The sequence below is a fragment of the Idiotropiscis lumnitzeri genome, chromosome 10 (assembly GCF_059441095.1).
Source record: "Idiotropiscis lumnitzeri isolate Australia: NSW breed Sydney's pygmy pipehorse chromosome 10, RoL_Ilum_1.0, whole genome shotgun sequence".
Taxonomy (NCBI): Eukaryota; Metazoa; Chordata; class Actinopteri; order Syngnathiformes; family Syngnathidae; genus Idiotropiscis; species Idiotropiscis lumnitzeri.
In genome coordinates, this window is record NC_142400.1 from 5,797,553 (window position 1) to 5,810,681 (window position 13,129).

Consider the following 13,129-nt stretch of genomic DNA (forward strand, 5'->3'; position numbering starts at 1 on the left):
CCTTATGCTGACTGCGGCTCTTTCTTAAAAAAAAAATAAAAATAAAAAAACACCCGCTATTCGGTCAGATTGGGACCAACCCGGCCCACGAATAGCCAAAAACAACTCAATATGCATACTTCACAACAAAAATATACTGACGCTACTATGATACCATAAAATGTAAAAGTCTATTTTTAGAGATCCGTGCCTCGACGAAGCTTGGGATTGGCGGTGCAGGTCTACTGATGTCATAGCACAAGCAACTACAGTAAATCCTTCAGCATGCCTATCGATATTTAGTTGTGACTGAATACCGCCTCACATGCATGTTAGTCATTTCATGTTACAGAACTGCTGTGCCAGCACACTGAGGAAGGGCGAACTCGGCCCTGGCCCACCCGCAAGGCGTCCATTCCAAGGGCATCCGGAGGAGGGCACACCCAGGACGGTTCAACCAGACCCCGAGAGAGGATTAAGAGAACCAGAACAAGTTGGCATCAAAGTAATTAGAACATGACGTACAAATACAACATTTCAGTCATTAAACTGAAATAAATTTAATTTTATATATTTAAAAAACATTCTTAACTGGCTCTACAACGGTTTACATTTTTTTAATAATAGTACTGTTTTATTGAAAGGGTGAAAAACATCAAACGTATATTTTCTAAATATATTATTTCTAATATACATCATGTCAGGCGGCACGATCGCCGAGTGGTTAGCACGATGGCTTCACAGTGCAGAGGTCGTGGGATCCATTCCATCTCTGGCCTTCCTGTGTGGAGTTTGCATGTTTTCCCCGTACCTGTGTGGGTTTTCTCCGGGTACTCCGGTTTCCTCCTACAGTCCAAAAACACGGTAGGTTGATTGAACACTCTTAAGTTGTCCCTAGGTGTGAGTGCGGATGGTTGTTTGAATCCTTATCAGGGTTCCGACCTTCCTGTGTGGGGTTTGCATGTTCTCCCCATGCCTGCGTGGCCTTTCTCCGGCTAGACCGGGTTCCTCTCTTCGAATAATATTCTCAACTGGAAAACTAGTGTAGTAGATTTTTTTTTTTAAATGACATTTGAGAATACAGTATTACTTAGCAATAAATTGTTCGATATTTTATGCAAACAGAATTACAAAAATGATCATTATCTGGTGATATAGCGGTGATTACCTCAATGTTAGATAATGCCTGCATCATGACGTCAATATTTTTGATTATACTGCCCCCGGGTGGACAACGCAGGCAGTAGCACAATGGCCGTCCAATTTATGCAGGGTGCTTGCATTATTTAAAATTCGGTATAATTACGTCATTATTATGAAGTACAATGTTATACACAACATTTGCTGTATATCACTATAATGGTAATCATCATTGTGATGACTCAAAATTTAACAAGCATCCAAACGTATATCCGCTTTGTGTCGCCCTGATTTTTCTCTCCATCTCACTGCAGTGCGACTTCACTCGCCCCCACCATCCCCTCCCACACCTTCAACCACACTCCATTTAATAGAATATCGATCCTCGCCTTTGCCGCAGTGAATAAGCCACCGTGTGTGTGTGAGAGAGACACATGAGGGAGGATGGGTAGGAGGGGTGGGGGATGCCAAGGTCATTGCCATGGTAACCTGAGAGAGGGGGTCATCAGGAGCAAGGATCACACAAGTCATATGGGGGGGTGGGGTTGTGAAGCCACATTTGGAGTCAAGAGCTAGAGATGGAAGATAAGAGCAAATGTCCCTTCCACTGCAAACAAGAAGATTAAGAAAACTGGAGATGCAATTAACTCGAAATTCGCCTGCACAACACATTTGTGGTTTAGAATTTATTCTATTTTGGGAGGCACGGTTTCCTGACGCTGTTATGTAGATTGAATTGCATCTGTGTGTTAAATTTCAAAATAAGTACTCTTTGCTGGTGGATGGGTTTTAGGCTCAAGAGAATTTGGCTGTGGTGGGGGCGTGTTCTTTTTTTTGTGCACATGGTGTTGAGCCAGTGAGAATTTTCAAGTCAATTAGAATGACTAAGTTGAGTCGAGCGGTGCGGCCTGTCTGATAACACAACAACCTAAGCAGTTTTTTTTGTAGCTCAAATTCAGTTCAACCTGTGCGAGAAATTTCAAGTCAATCCGATTTTCTATCTACAATGTCAAACTTTGGCCGTTAACATGTCCATCTGGTTGATTGCTTTGAAAAGTAAAATCGCAGTCCTTTCTGTCGAAGATGCAAGTTTGTCTAAAATTCCTTGTTTATACGTAAAAAAATACATTTTATTCTGCTTGTATGGACGAAACTTTATTTATAACACAAAACCAAAATAAGACCCGATGAAAATAATAAACGTCAAATACATAGCATTAATAAACTTGTAAATATTTTTATTTGTGCTGAATCAATACAGGATTCAATATGTTCAAAGCTTTTACATTGCACTTTTGTAGGGTTCAAAGTGGCGTCAATACAAATGATGACATAAGATGCATCCGTGTATTAAAAAAGTCAAATTTAGAATTTCATGATCATGTACTTGAGTGATCGTACGTGTAACAGCAACGCATTGTAACCAAGCTTGCACATATCACACGGGCTCCATGAGCAGCTCCTCCATGTCGGGGCTTTCCAGCTCTCGGAATGCGGCATGACTGCCGATCACGAACAAGGTCGCCCCTGAAAGCGGGAGAAAGAAAAACAAGTAGATATTACTGTATATTATTTCATTTTAATGATGTGGCCATTTTGTCTTCGTTTGTTAAATTGTAATTCCCCCTCCATCAAGGGATTCAGGTTCACAGTCCAACTATTTCGAAAATTCTTTCAAGAATTTTTTATTGTTCCGCCTACAATTTATTGAGGGCGTAATTCTACTATCGACCACTAGGTGGCAACACACTATTTTGTTTAACGGGTGTAAATTTGAAAGAAAAATGCAAACAAGGAAATAGCCTAGTTTTTTTTTTTTTTTAACTAAAGACTAACAAATATACAGTCCCCTTCAGTCTTGATTTTTACGCCAGCTGTAAGTTTATTTCAGAATTGTTTGCATGGAAAACAACTGTATCTGTTTACTGTACATAACATTGCCGCGTGTATACATCATTCAAGGAATAAGAGTCAGTCTTACCATTGGAAAGAACGGCATTTAAATAACAGACTCACCTAGAACCCAAAAGACGGCGGCTCCGGCTCCAGCTAACCAGAAGACGGGTAAGGAGATGCCTCCAGCCAGACTCATCTGGTGCGGGACTGTCAGCTCCTTGCCTAAAACAAAAAAACAAAGTCATGCAAAAATATGAGACAGCTGACTGATTTTAAATATTTTGTTCTTTATTATTTGTTTAACTTCATAACAGGGTGGAAAAATGGCAAAAAAAACACCATTTGTTGGTATCTTTGAATCTTCATTTTATGTGGTGGTAATGTGCTAATAATTTATTTTTAAAAAAGACTAACTTTTGTTTCAGGTCAGGCCCAAATACTTACCAAGGATCACCAGCTTGGACTCCAGTGATTTAAGGTGAATGATGTAGAAGGCACCGACGAACACGGCCAATGCTATCAGTAACATGGGAGAGCTGATTCTGAACAGATAAAAACATTCCTGATATCTATCATCTCCATATCACACGAGAAATAGAACGCAGCCATCAAATAATTATAAATTAAAAAAAAAAACATAGTCACATACGGGCAGTTTAGATGCCTCATCTGATGACTTAATGGCACTTACATGCAGTAGAGGATTAGTCCGAGAAAAATGAAGGTGTAGTTGCTGTTGTATGTGTCCACGTTCTTCACCACGCGCTGGCACATCTCGCCAAAGTTGCGTGGCTTGGAGAACTTGCGATGGTCCGCGAAGCTAGCCCACGGCCGGATGGACAGCCGCCGCCGGTCCAGCCAATCTTTGGCCACGCTGGCCGAAAACCCTTTGGGGAGGCCCAGCCTGGGGAGGGACACATCATTGAAAATTTACTTTTTAATTATGTTAACAAACGGTAATAAACGTCTTACTTGGCTAGCATCCCTGCTGCACCAGTCATACCGGTCACATGAACATCCTCGGCACCAAAAACATCTCCAGCTTTGCTCTCCATGTCCACCTGGCAGTTCTCACCCTTTGGATCTTGCATCTACAAATCTGATTTAACCCTAAAACGAGAAATGAGTAACAATTAAGGGGAGACCTGCTTCAAAAACGTGACTGGGATGGTCATGATCATTTTTTTTTAACATTTAGAAGCAGAGCCTTCATGTGGTTGAAGTTAGTCGACCGTGCAGACAGTGTTTCTTTTTCCATTGGCACATATGAGTCAGCCACATGCGAGGCGACACTGACACGTTACAAAAAAAATGTGTACATCGCAATACAGGCATCAACTAGTGCGCGTTCCAGCGTATTTAGAAGTAACGTAAACGCGTTTCCAGAAATAAGGATTTTTAACACTCAAAAAACGGCGAAAGACAATCACAACCACAACGCGTAGTTTATTTGCTACTAGTCGCTTCATAGTCTTTGTTTCAAATACAGAAACGACCGCACGCCGCTCGTCAATTTCACTCAAGTTTCATCCTAACAAACTGATAAACGTTTGCTTTAGATGAGCAATTGTAAAAGAAAACACACTCACAATCGAAGAAGTCCGTGATGTCTCCGGGTGTTGACGGAAGTGACGTAAAGAAAATAATCCAGTTGGCAAACCTCGACGAATACCGATTTGAGATCAGCTATCGTGTTTTACTTCCGCGTTATTGTGACGACATGGCTAAAAAAAACTGACACCAGACAAGCAACATAGATTAGATGGCTCTGCACCATTGTAATTGAAGTAACCGATTTGAGATCAGCCTTTGCGTTATGTTTGTATAATAATGTGAGGCGATTTTATCCAAAATTGACAGCAGACCGGCGAAATAGATGGGAAGGTTCTGTGTGCTTGACCATTTTTTTTAGCGTTGTTATGCGCCTAGGAAGGTGACAGGCTTTAAGAATTAACGTCTACTTCTTACTATTTGGTGTTGTCGGAAACACATTTTATTCGTTTTGTTCATTACATATTAATTATACTTGAGATTATCAGGTTCTTCATTCACAATGAATCATTCTTTTACGTCACTGATAAAACACGACGTCCTCGTCTGAAACAGCTGATTTCAGATCAGCCTTTGAGTCGCCCCTCTGTTTTAAATGTGACCAGACTGTGAATAATAACTGACACCAGATCATATCCAACAGAAAGAATTTCAATGACTGACTCACGATCAGCTAACACTTGATTCTTCCTCATGCTTTTGTTGATTGACCGTGAAAAATCTGACACCAAACCAGCGATAATTTGCGCTGGCTCGATCAGTACTCGGGCTGTGATTGGCCAGTTTCTCAATGTGAGGAAGTTGTCAGACTGTCTCTTTATAAGCAGGGAGGTGAGTGTTTCTTCTCCGTCTGTCAAAAATATCGCACTCTCTACGTAATGACAGTTTAATTTGAATACTTTCACGACCCAACAAAGGCGTCATTATCGACGATAGCGCATTCTTATGAAGACTTGTTTAATTTGTGCGACGCGGCTATATCCCCGTTATTGGTCCTTTCAAACTCAAGCTCCCGGTGCGTAAACACAATGTTGATATAGATATATATATACTAGACAAATGTGTTATTTGTCATATCTTATCTAGTGTAGTACGAAATAGGTGTCCACCATTAAAGGACTCGTTTTAATGTTTGTTTCCCCTCGCAGGGTTGGTGTCATTTATCTACCCTGGGAATTCTTCCGACGCTGTTCGTCTGACGAATGACTTTTTCCTCCCTTTTCCACAAAGGGACATACTTTGGAAAGGTGAATTTAATATAATACAAACAATAAGACGTCGTTATTTTTAAATTTCTTAATATTTCTGGAACACTGTTAGCTTGTTGTTGCAGCTAGCTAGTTAAGACACCTGTTTAAAGCGTGATTACAAAAAATGCTATCCTCGGATTTAAACGCCATAAACCCGTCGTATATCAGTGGAGTGTCGTAATTACGTCGCTTTTGTACGCAAGTAGATTTCTCAGGTATCTACCACGTGCTACATTAATTGATTTTCAAAATTGAATTCTGTATGGAATGACTTTACCATTCTTGATCACATATACTGTATATGTTCATTGTCTTGATACAGATAGTAAAATATAAAAGTGGCTGGGTGACGTCGACATGGCCAGCTGCAAGCTGAGGCACTCATTTGACTGGGATGAAACTGAGTGCCTCAACTATTATGGGATGTTGCCCCTCCATGAGGTCTTCAAAGTAGTCGGCTCGCAGCTGACGGACGCCGATATCGACGTGCTCTCCTTTCTCCTGAGTGAAACCTGTGCCAGCGTTCACCCCTTGGATCCCGCCAGTTGGACGGTGAAGCCTGAGGAAGACAACCCGCACAATACTGGCGAGGCTCCGAGTCCCAAGCTCCTGGCGGCCTGGAGGCGATTACAATTTCGAGGCCACCTGCGGCCCACGGTGGCCTGGTTCAAGCCCAGGAGTGGCCTGGAGTTGTTGCTGGAGCTGGAGAGGCAAGGTTATATCAGTGAAGGCAAGATGGAGCCGCTTCTGCAGCTCCTCAGGGTCCTCACCCGACATGACTTGCTGCCTCTCGTGTCCCACAAGAGGAGAAGAACAGGTGAGTCCGGATGCCCAATAGCACCACTACGAATGGCATAACGCATTTTACATCGTACAGTTTGCTCGCTAGCTATGCCTACGCTTCCCATAATTGACTTGAGTACCTCATTGTCAGCCATGAGTGCGCACATGTCACTGAGAGTGGCGAAGGAGAGTTGGCCTGACACCCAGTGTGTGGACAGGGGCTCCATGCTGGTGTGGCTGTTTTAGAGCGCTTGGTTGTTGGCTGCAAGTTTAAGCAGTCGGACAAGCACCTTACCCTCGAAATTAGCATCAAAGTCACTGTTTACTAAAACGGCATACTTGATTTCACTGAGGCACTCCTCAGACATTGCTGTTTTTTTATTCAGCGGAAGAACACAGCTCAAAAGGGCCCAGTTGCGTGTAAAGTCAACCATTTACCCTTTTTTTTTTCTTTCATGATTGGCAAAAAAAAAAAAAAAAATGAGTAAGGTTCTTATTTCCTGTGTCAGTCTTTTCACCCCTTGATGACGAACCACCCTGTATGTTTTATGACATTGCAGTCTCTCCAGAAAGAACTGACAAGCGATGGGGGGCAGAACACAGAGAGTTGTTGTGCACTTCTGGCCCAAGAATGTTCTTCAATAGACCAGCAGAAATGTCTCTTCCTTCCGCCACACAGCAAGTGAGAACAGGTATGACTGCTCCCTCCGTGCTACAGATAGCATTCCAGGGAACCCTATCGGCCGACTTTCATCAAAAAAAAAAAGAAAATACGGTCTCTTAAAGATCTGCAATATAGCAAGGGCTTGTGCTGTGTGGTTTGACCAAATGCCTAAATTGTTTTTTTGTTATTTTAATTCTTGGTTTCACAGGCTATATCAGTATTTATTTAGTGCTAAAAAGGAAATAGAAAACAAGAATGACTTAGAGAAGAGACAACTTAGCTACGTAGCAAAAGTCAATTCGTCAAACCAAGTGACCTGAACAACACGCAAAGGCCGCTTGTTTGACAAATCCTGTATAGTAAAAGCATTTTCACTTTCTGTAAGTTGAATGCTCAGCTTTCCCAATTCCTTCATCCTCCTTGTGTCAATGTCTTAACTCATTTTGTGCTTTCTGTCATAGGGTCTGACCCTCCAGTGGCTGGAGGCCCCCTGCAGAGGCAGAGGAGAAGAAAAAAAGGCCACGGCTGGAGTCGCAAGCCCAAGACGACCAGCAGGCAGGCCCAGCAACTGCCACGACCAGCGCCGCCTCAGAAAGCATCATGCAGTAAGAGCAGCATGTTCATTCCCTAAGAATAGTTGAGCATCTCTTCCTGCCACATTTTCTCTGAGGCAATCCGCTTTTTTTTTTTTTTTGCTTTATCCATGCCGCGTTCTCAAACTTTGCTTTTCTGCTGCCATGATGACAAACAACCAATTGCATACCAAGTCATTTTGTCATGTTGTTCTTTTTATATGCTGACACCAATGATAAATTTCAAATGTCACAATAATTGGGATATTACATTTTATAGTGGTTCATCTCCAATCCTCAATGTGTCAGTCGGGCTGTTAGTCTTCTCAACGGTACTGATATGGAAACAGGAGTTCAGAACATTCATGAGCATCCCTTGTTTGGATATTTTCTGCCTGCATCTAAGCATGCATTTCATTTCTGCTCCATCATCTCGCGCAGCCTGATGCCGACAAACGGCTCTCGGTGTTGACTTTGAGCATTCATTAACAGGAGGATGATTAACTGGACTCAAAATGCACTTCCTCCCTTGTGTTCTCCTTTTTAATTTGTTGTAGTGTTTCAACAATTACTCGGGGACTAATCGATTTGTCAAATGAATCGACAACTGTTCTTATCGATTAATCGTTCCAAGACATTGTTTTAATTGAATTAACATTTCAGCCTCTCAATAGTTAACTATGCTAAGATTTCTGTTGTCCTCCTTGAAACCTGACTTTCATTTTTAATTAAAGTAAGACATTCGAGGCTGCTTTTCTTTGGAAAACAATGATCAAAATTTTGTCAGATTTTTTATTTTTTATTTTATTTTTTTTTTTGTATTTTTTGTGAATAAAGGGATATGAAATTTAAGATCTTTTTTTAAATCCGATTCATCGATTTAATTGACAGATGAATCGATTCAAGTCTTTAGTTGTAGAACTGTTTTTCACTGTTGTAGGTGTAGAGGATGGCATAATTTCTACGTTATGTTTCTGATGGAAAAGATTCCATCAATTGTTGTTCCTCACTAAAGCGAGCTTTGGAGGGGGCGAGATGAGTTTCTGTTGCAGCCAAAGTCGTCGAGCAGCCGCTTTCCACTGCGCACTTCTGGAATAGTGACACGGGGGGAACGCTCTGTCTGTCAGCGGCGCTCGTGCTCAGTACAGTATGTATCCTCTGATCTTCCTCGCTGTGCTGTTGCATGACCGCCAATCCTGTTCCGAACAGATTCATGGTTTAACACTTGAGCTGGAACCCCAAAAGAACCGAACGCAGAATTCCTGAGCCGCACAATGCTAAGCTTCCACTGGGAATTTTGCTGAGTGTGCAGCTGACACAGTGTCCAAGTCAAGCAGTTCAATGGCAGCAGTATTTATCATTCGCAGTTCACTGAAATGGCCACTTTGCTCTACCTGACTGCACTTTTTTTTTTTGTTTCTTGGCAACCATTGTGCTGCTTTTAGTAAAAGCTCGCTCAAGAATGACAATGTCTACGTTCCAGTCCAATTAGTGTTCCGCTTACTCGGTCACAAGCTCCTTTTTGAGAAACTGCTCTTCAACTCCGTCCCTTATGTGATTGGTGTTTTGTGATTCATCAATTAAGGCGTCCATTTTCTGCTGCATGTTACAGACTTTGCTCTGCTCTCGCTATTGACGCTTGTACACTTTCAAAACCAGGGACAGTTTCTGGCGGTTAGCCAGTGTTCCTTACCAATGACGTGAAACTATGCTGGGCTCTCATTAGTCGCGGTCATCTGTTTGTCAAAAGATGGAGTTTTTTTTTTTTTTTCTTCGACCCTTCAGGTGTTAGGGTGTCCGCCACGTGTTTTAAAGAACACTCCAAACACTGGCCCTGATGAGACATTTGCAGACACCTGCTTTCACTTTGGAGAACATCGGTCAACATGGTTGCATTGTCAGTGTCCTGTGTTTGATTGAAAGGATGGAAATTTTAAAGCGCATAAACAATTATCCAAATTAGCGTTGAATAAATCAACCTTCTAGACCGGGTTTGACTAATTTGGGTTTTTTATTAGAGTTCATTTTTTGTTTAATTAGTTTCGAAGAGTTAGTTTTGGTAATTGTTTTATTTATGTATGGGTTATTTGTGCATTACAAGATTAAAATAATTTTTTTTTTCCACAAAAATTATGTAAAGTGTGCTACCTTTTTTTTTTTTTTATAAATCATGTTTTTTTTGTCATTAACAAAAGTTCTTTTCGACTTTTTTTGTTTTAATTCTATTAGTTTTCGTTAACGATAATAACCTTTCGATCACTATTTAGTCGAGACCAAAAAGCGAGTCAAGCTGAGCAGATCCAAGTCGGTACCATGCAATGGTTAAAAAAACTCTCCATCAGTATGCTATTTCTGACTGCTGTCCCTGTTTCTCTTCCCCCTTGTTTTGACTCCCCTGTCATTCCTCCCCCTCTTCCCTTCCTTACCACAACATCACCATCTCCCGCTCTCAGACATCCGTCTGAGGGTGCGGGCTGAGTACCTAGAGCATGAGTCGGCGCTGCGCCACGGAGTGTCGTCGGACAAGAGACAACCTCTGGAGCGCCAGTTCGAGCTGTTCAGGCAGGCCGACTCCCTGCTGCGCTCCCGAGACCTGGGCGCCATCGTGTGTGACATCAAGTTCACCGAGCTGGACAACTTGGAGGCCTTCTGGGTGGACTACCTGAGCGGCGCCTTGCTGGAGGCCCTCAAGGGGGTCTTCATCACCGACTCCCTGAGAGCGGCGGCGGGCTCCGAGGGCGTCCGGCTTCTCATCAGCGTGGACCAGGACGATTACGAGGAAGGTCGCCGACTGCTTCGTGAGTCATCGACTGCTGATCACAAAGACAATCATCGGGGGATGTAGGTGGAATTTATGATAACACATTGACATGTTGAGAGGCGGCAGTTTTTTCTTTCTTTCATGTAATACCTCTAGCGACCACTAGAAGGCAGCAAGCACCATTCATTTCCGTAAGCCTTGTAGCTTGGATTTTTGGTTGAGACAAAGAATGCTGCTGAGTTTCATTTGAATTTGCATCCAGGTGCTACTTTATAGGACAGCAGAATGGAAGAGGAGATGTTAGGACAAGGCAGAGCAGGAAAGGACTCATGGTGGTAAGTCCCGCTGAACATGAGTCAGAACCGAATCCAATTCGGTTGGCCGTTGATTAACGTGTTGCTTGAAAGCCTCAAAAAGGTTCCATTGAAAATGCTGGTTAATAGTTTCAAGTTCAAGTGAGACGCAACATTTTTTTTTTCATTTTGCGTGATAAGCAAAAAAAAAAAAGTCTTTGGGGAACCTCACTTTGCCACGGCGCTCTAGTTCCATGTCGCCCACTGTCTCCATTTGGATAATGTGTTCTTTTTATTTGTAGAAACAAGGCAAGTAGTAAAAATCAATCTTTGGATGCTAAGCTCTGATAACTTTCTCAGGTTGTTGTAGTACGTAATACTTGAGTCTCCACTTTGCAGTCCCACTCCATTTTTTGTGCTCCCCGTAGTCTCCTCTTGGATAAAAATGGTTTTGCTGCAAAGTTGTGTGTGCCAACTTGAAATCCAAGATGAGTGCAGGGAAAACAGATATTTGGGCCTTAACTCTGGAGAACCCGTTGCTCTCGACACTGTAGGATTATAGCCCACAGCCTCCACTTTGTTGGAGCGCCCGCAGTTTGCTTGCAGATTACTGGGCTGAGGAAAGAAAAAAGCAAGAAAAAGTTGCCACTCACCCTTAACTCCTTTTAGGTTAAGTTTGTCTCCCTGCTGAAATATTTTTAAGTGGAAAACCGAGGCAAGTTGGAAGAAAAATGTGTGACTCGTAACTTTAAGAGCTCTTTGCCTTAACTACACAGGTTCAGGTTTCAAACTCCAGTGCCCCATTCTACTGCAGTTCTTTATTTTCGTGTTGCCCACAATCTCCTCCAATTAAAATTTTTGTCTTTACTATATGTGAAGTTGAAAACCAAAGTGAACTGTGGACAGCATCCCCCTTAATTCTGATCATAGTTGTTTATATTTATACTGCCCACAGTCTCCTTTTGGATAAAGTATTTTTTTTTTTTTTATCACAATATTTTTGGACTGGAAAACCGAGATGAGGTTCAGGATTTTTTTTTTCTTTGCTTATTCATGCTACAAAAGCTCACCCTAAGCGTTATCATACACAATCTCCACTTTGCCGCAGTGCTCAGGTTTTCACGCTGGCCACGGTTTCCTCACGGATAAAATTTGGTCACCTTGCTGTAATATGTTTGAAGTGGGAAAAGTGAGGCGAGGAAAAGTGATCTTTGCGTCTTAACTTTGGTGACACAAACGCGCCCTCTTAAGATAAGCCAGGCGAATCCCGGATTGTCCTAAGAAGATAACCCTGCAGCTTGTGATTGCTGCGGTCAGTGGTCAGCAGTAGATGACATCGGTGATTAGCTTCCGGCTTCGGCCGACCGTGGACAAGTCATCACGACAGCGGCCGGGATGATAATTTCAGATGTTTGGGAGCTTCATGTGCTTCCCTCCGCGAGTAAAATGTGTACAAGACGGGACTGTGTGTGGCTCAATACGAATGATGTTGGGGAGATCAAAATCCAAAGTGGACGCATCCGGGCTGCGATCATCCCTGCTAGAGTGTCTTTGACGGAACGCCATCTGGTCAACCTGCTGGAACTAATGCCTGGACTTTCACTGGGAGACGGCGATCAATAAGGCCCGCCATTTTTGTGCAGAAACCACTAGAATAAGTTGACTGGCCTGCACTGAAGGGCTGGACTCTGCGGAGTATTTATTTGTTTTTGTTTACGGTTTTTGGGGGGTAAATTATATTGTTAAAAAAAAAAAAGGAAAAATATATTTCTTGGGAACTTTGTGTTTAAAAAAAAAAAAAAAGTTAATTCATGTTGTGGTTAACTACATTAAGAAAGTAATATATCACGGGTGAATACTAATAAAACAAATAAAGGTGTTGAGTTTGAGAATGGTTTTATTTATCGCACACAAAAAAAAAATGCATTACGTACAGTCGTGCCTTGAGATGAGAGTAGTCACTCGCTTCTCAAGGCACCACTGTGTTGTAAATAAAACCCAGCAGTTCACGGTGGCTCGGGACTGAGCGAAAATATCTAAGATCAAATTCTACAATCTTGGTGCTTGAGCACTGAGATCTGTCATGAGAGAGAAAATTGGTTTGTACCATTGCACAAATATTTTAATAAAATATTTAAAAAATTTCCCATCAATTGAGAAAATACCTGCTAGAACTGTTTCCATCCTGTATTTTTTCACATTTTTTTTTTCCCCCCTTTTGATGGCCAGCCAAAGTGCCC

At 42.1% G+C, this 13,129-nt stretch overlaps 2 protein-coding genes across 2 annotated transcripts; one reads left to right on the forward strand and one right to left on the reverse strand.

The window, feature by feature from the left end:
• Positions 1-2,340: 2,340 nt before the first annotated feature.
• rabac1 (Rab acceptor 1 (prenylated)) lies at positions 2,341-4,713 on the reverse strand. The gene is made up of 6 exons (XM_088306996.1): positions 4,605-4,713; positions 3,988-4,125; positions 3,707-3,919; positions 3,460-3,557; positions 3,136-3,237; positions 2,341-2,646 (listed from the first exon to the last, which is right to left on the reverse strand). Exons 2-6 carry the CDS (start codon positions 4,104-4,106, stop codon positions 2,558-2,560), a joined length of 621 nt encoding a protein of 206 aa, XP_088163122.1. The 5' UTR covers positions 4,107-4,125; positions 4,605-4,713; the 3' UTR covers positions 2,341-2,557.
• A 655-nt stretch (positions 4,714-5,368) lies between these two features.
• On the forward strand, positions 5,369-12,768 carry dedd2 (death effector domain containing 2). Its single transcript, XM_088307210.1, has 6 exons — positions 5,369-5,581; positions 5,715-5,813; positions 6,139-6,633; positions 7,160-7,291; positions 7,725-7,868; positions 10,289-12,768. The coding sequence occupies exons 3-6, from the start codon at positions 6,174-6,176 to the stop codon at positions 10,678-10,680; spliced, it is 1,128 nt and encodes a 375-aa protein (XP_088163336.1). The 5' UTR covers positions 5,369-5,581; positions 5,715-5,813; positions 6,139-6,173; the 3' UTR covers positions 10,681-12,768.
• Positions 12,769-13,129: the final 361 nt, after the last annotated feature.

Bases quoted from the DNA above. Each gene is read 5' to 3' on its own strand.
- dedd2 (XM_088307210.1), top strand. From the start codon at position 6,174: ATGGCCAGCTGCAAGCTGAGGCACTCATTTGACTGGGATGAAACTGAG. The intron at 6,634-7,159 runs GTGAGTCCGGAT...ATGACATTGCAG, and splicing joins CCACAAGAGGAGAAGAACAG to TCTCTCCAGAAAGAACTGAC. The intron at 7,869-10,288 runs GTAAGAGCAGCA...TCCCGCTCTCAG, and splicing joins GCCTCAGAAAGCATCATGCA to ACATCCGTCTGAGGGTGCGG.
- rabac1 (XM_088306996.1), bottom strand. From the start codon at position 4,106: ATGCAAGATCCAAAGGGTGAGAACTGCCAGGTGGACATGGAGAGCAAA. The intron at 3,920-3,987 runs GTAAGACGTTTA...GTCCCTCCCCAG, and splicing joins GCAGCAGGGATGCTAGCCAA to GCTGGGCCTCCCCAAAGGGT. The intron at 3,238-3,459 runs GTAAGTATTTGG...TTTTTGTTTTAG, and splicing joins GTCCAAGCTGGTGATCCTTG to GCAAGGAGCTGACAGTCCCG.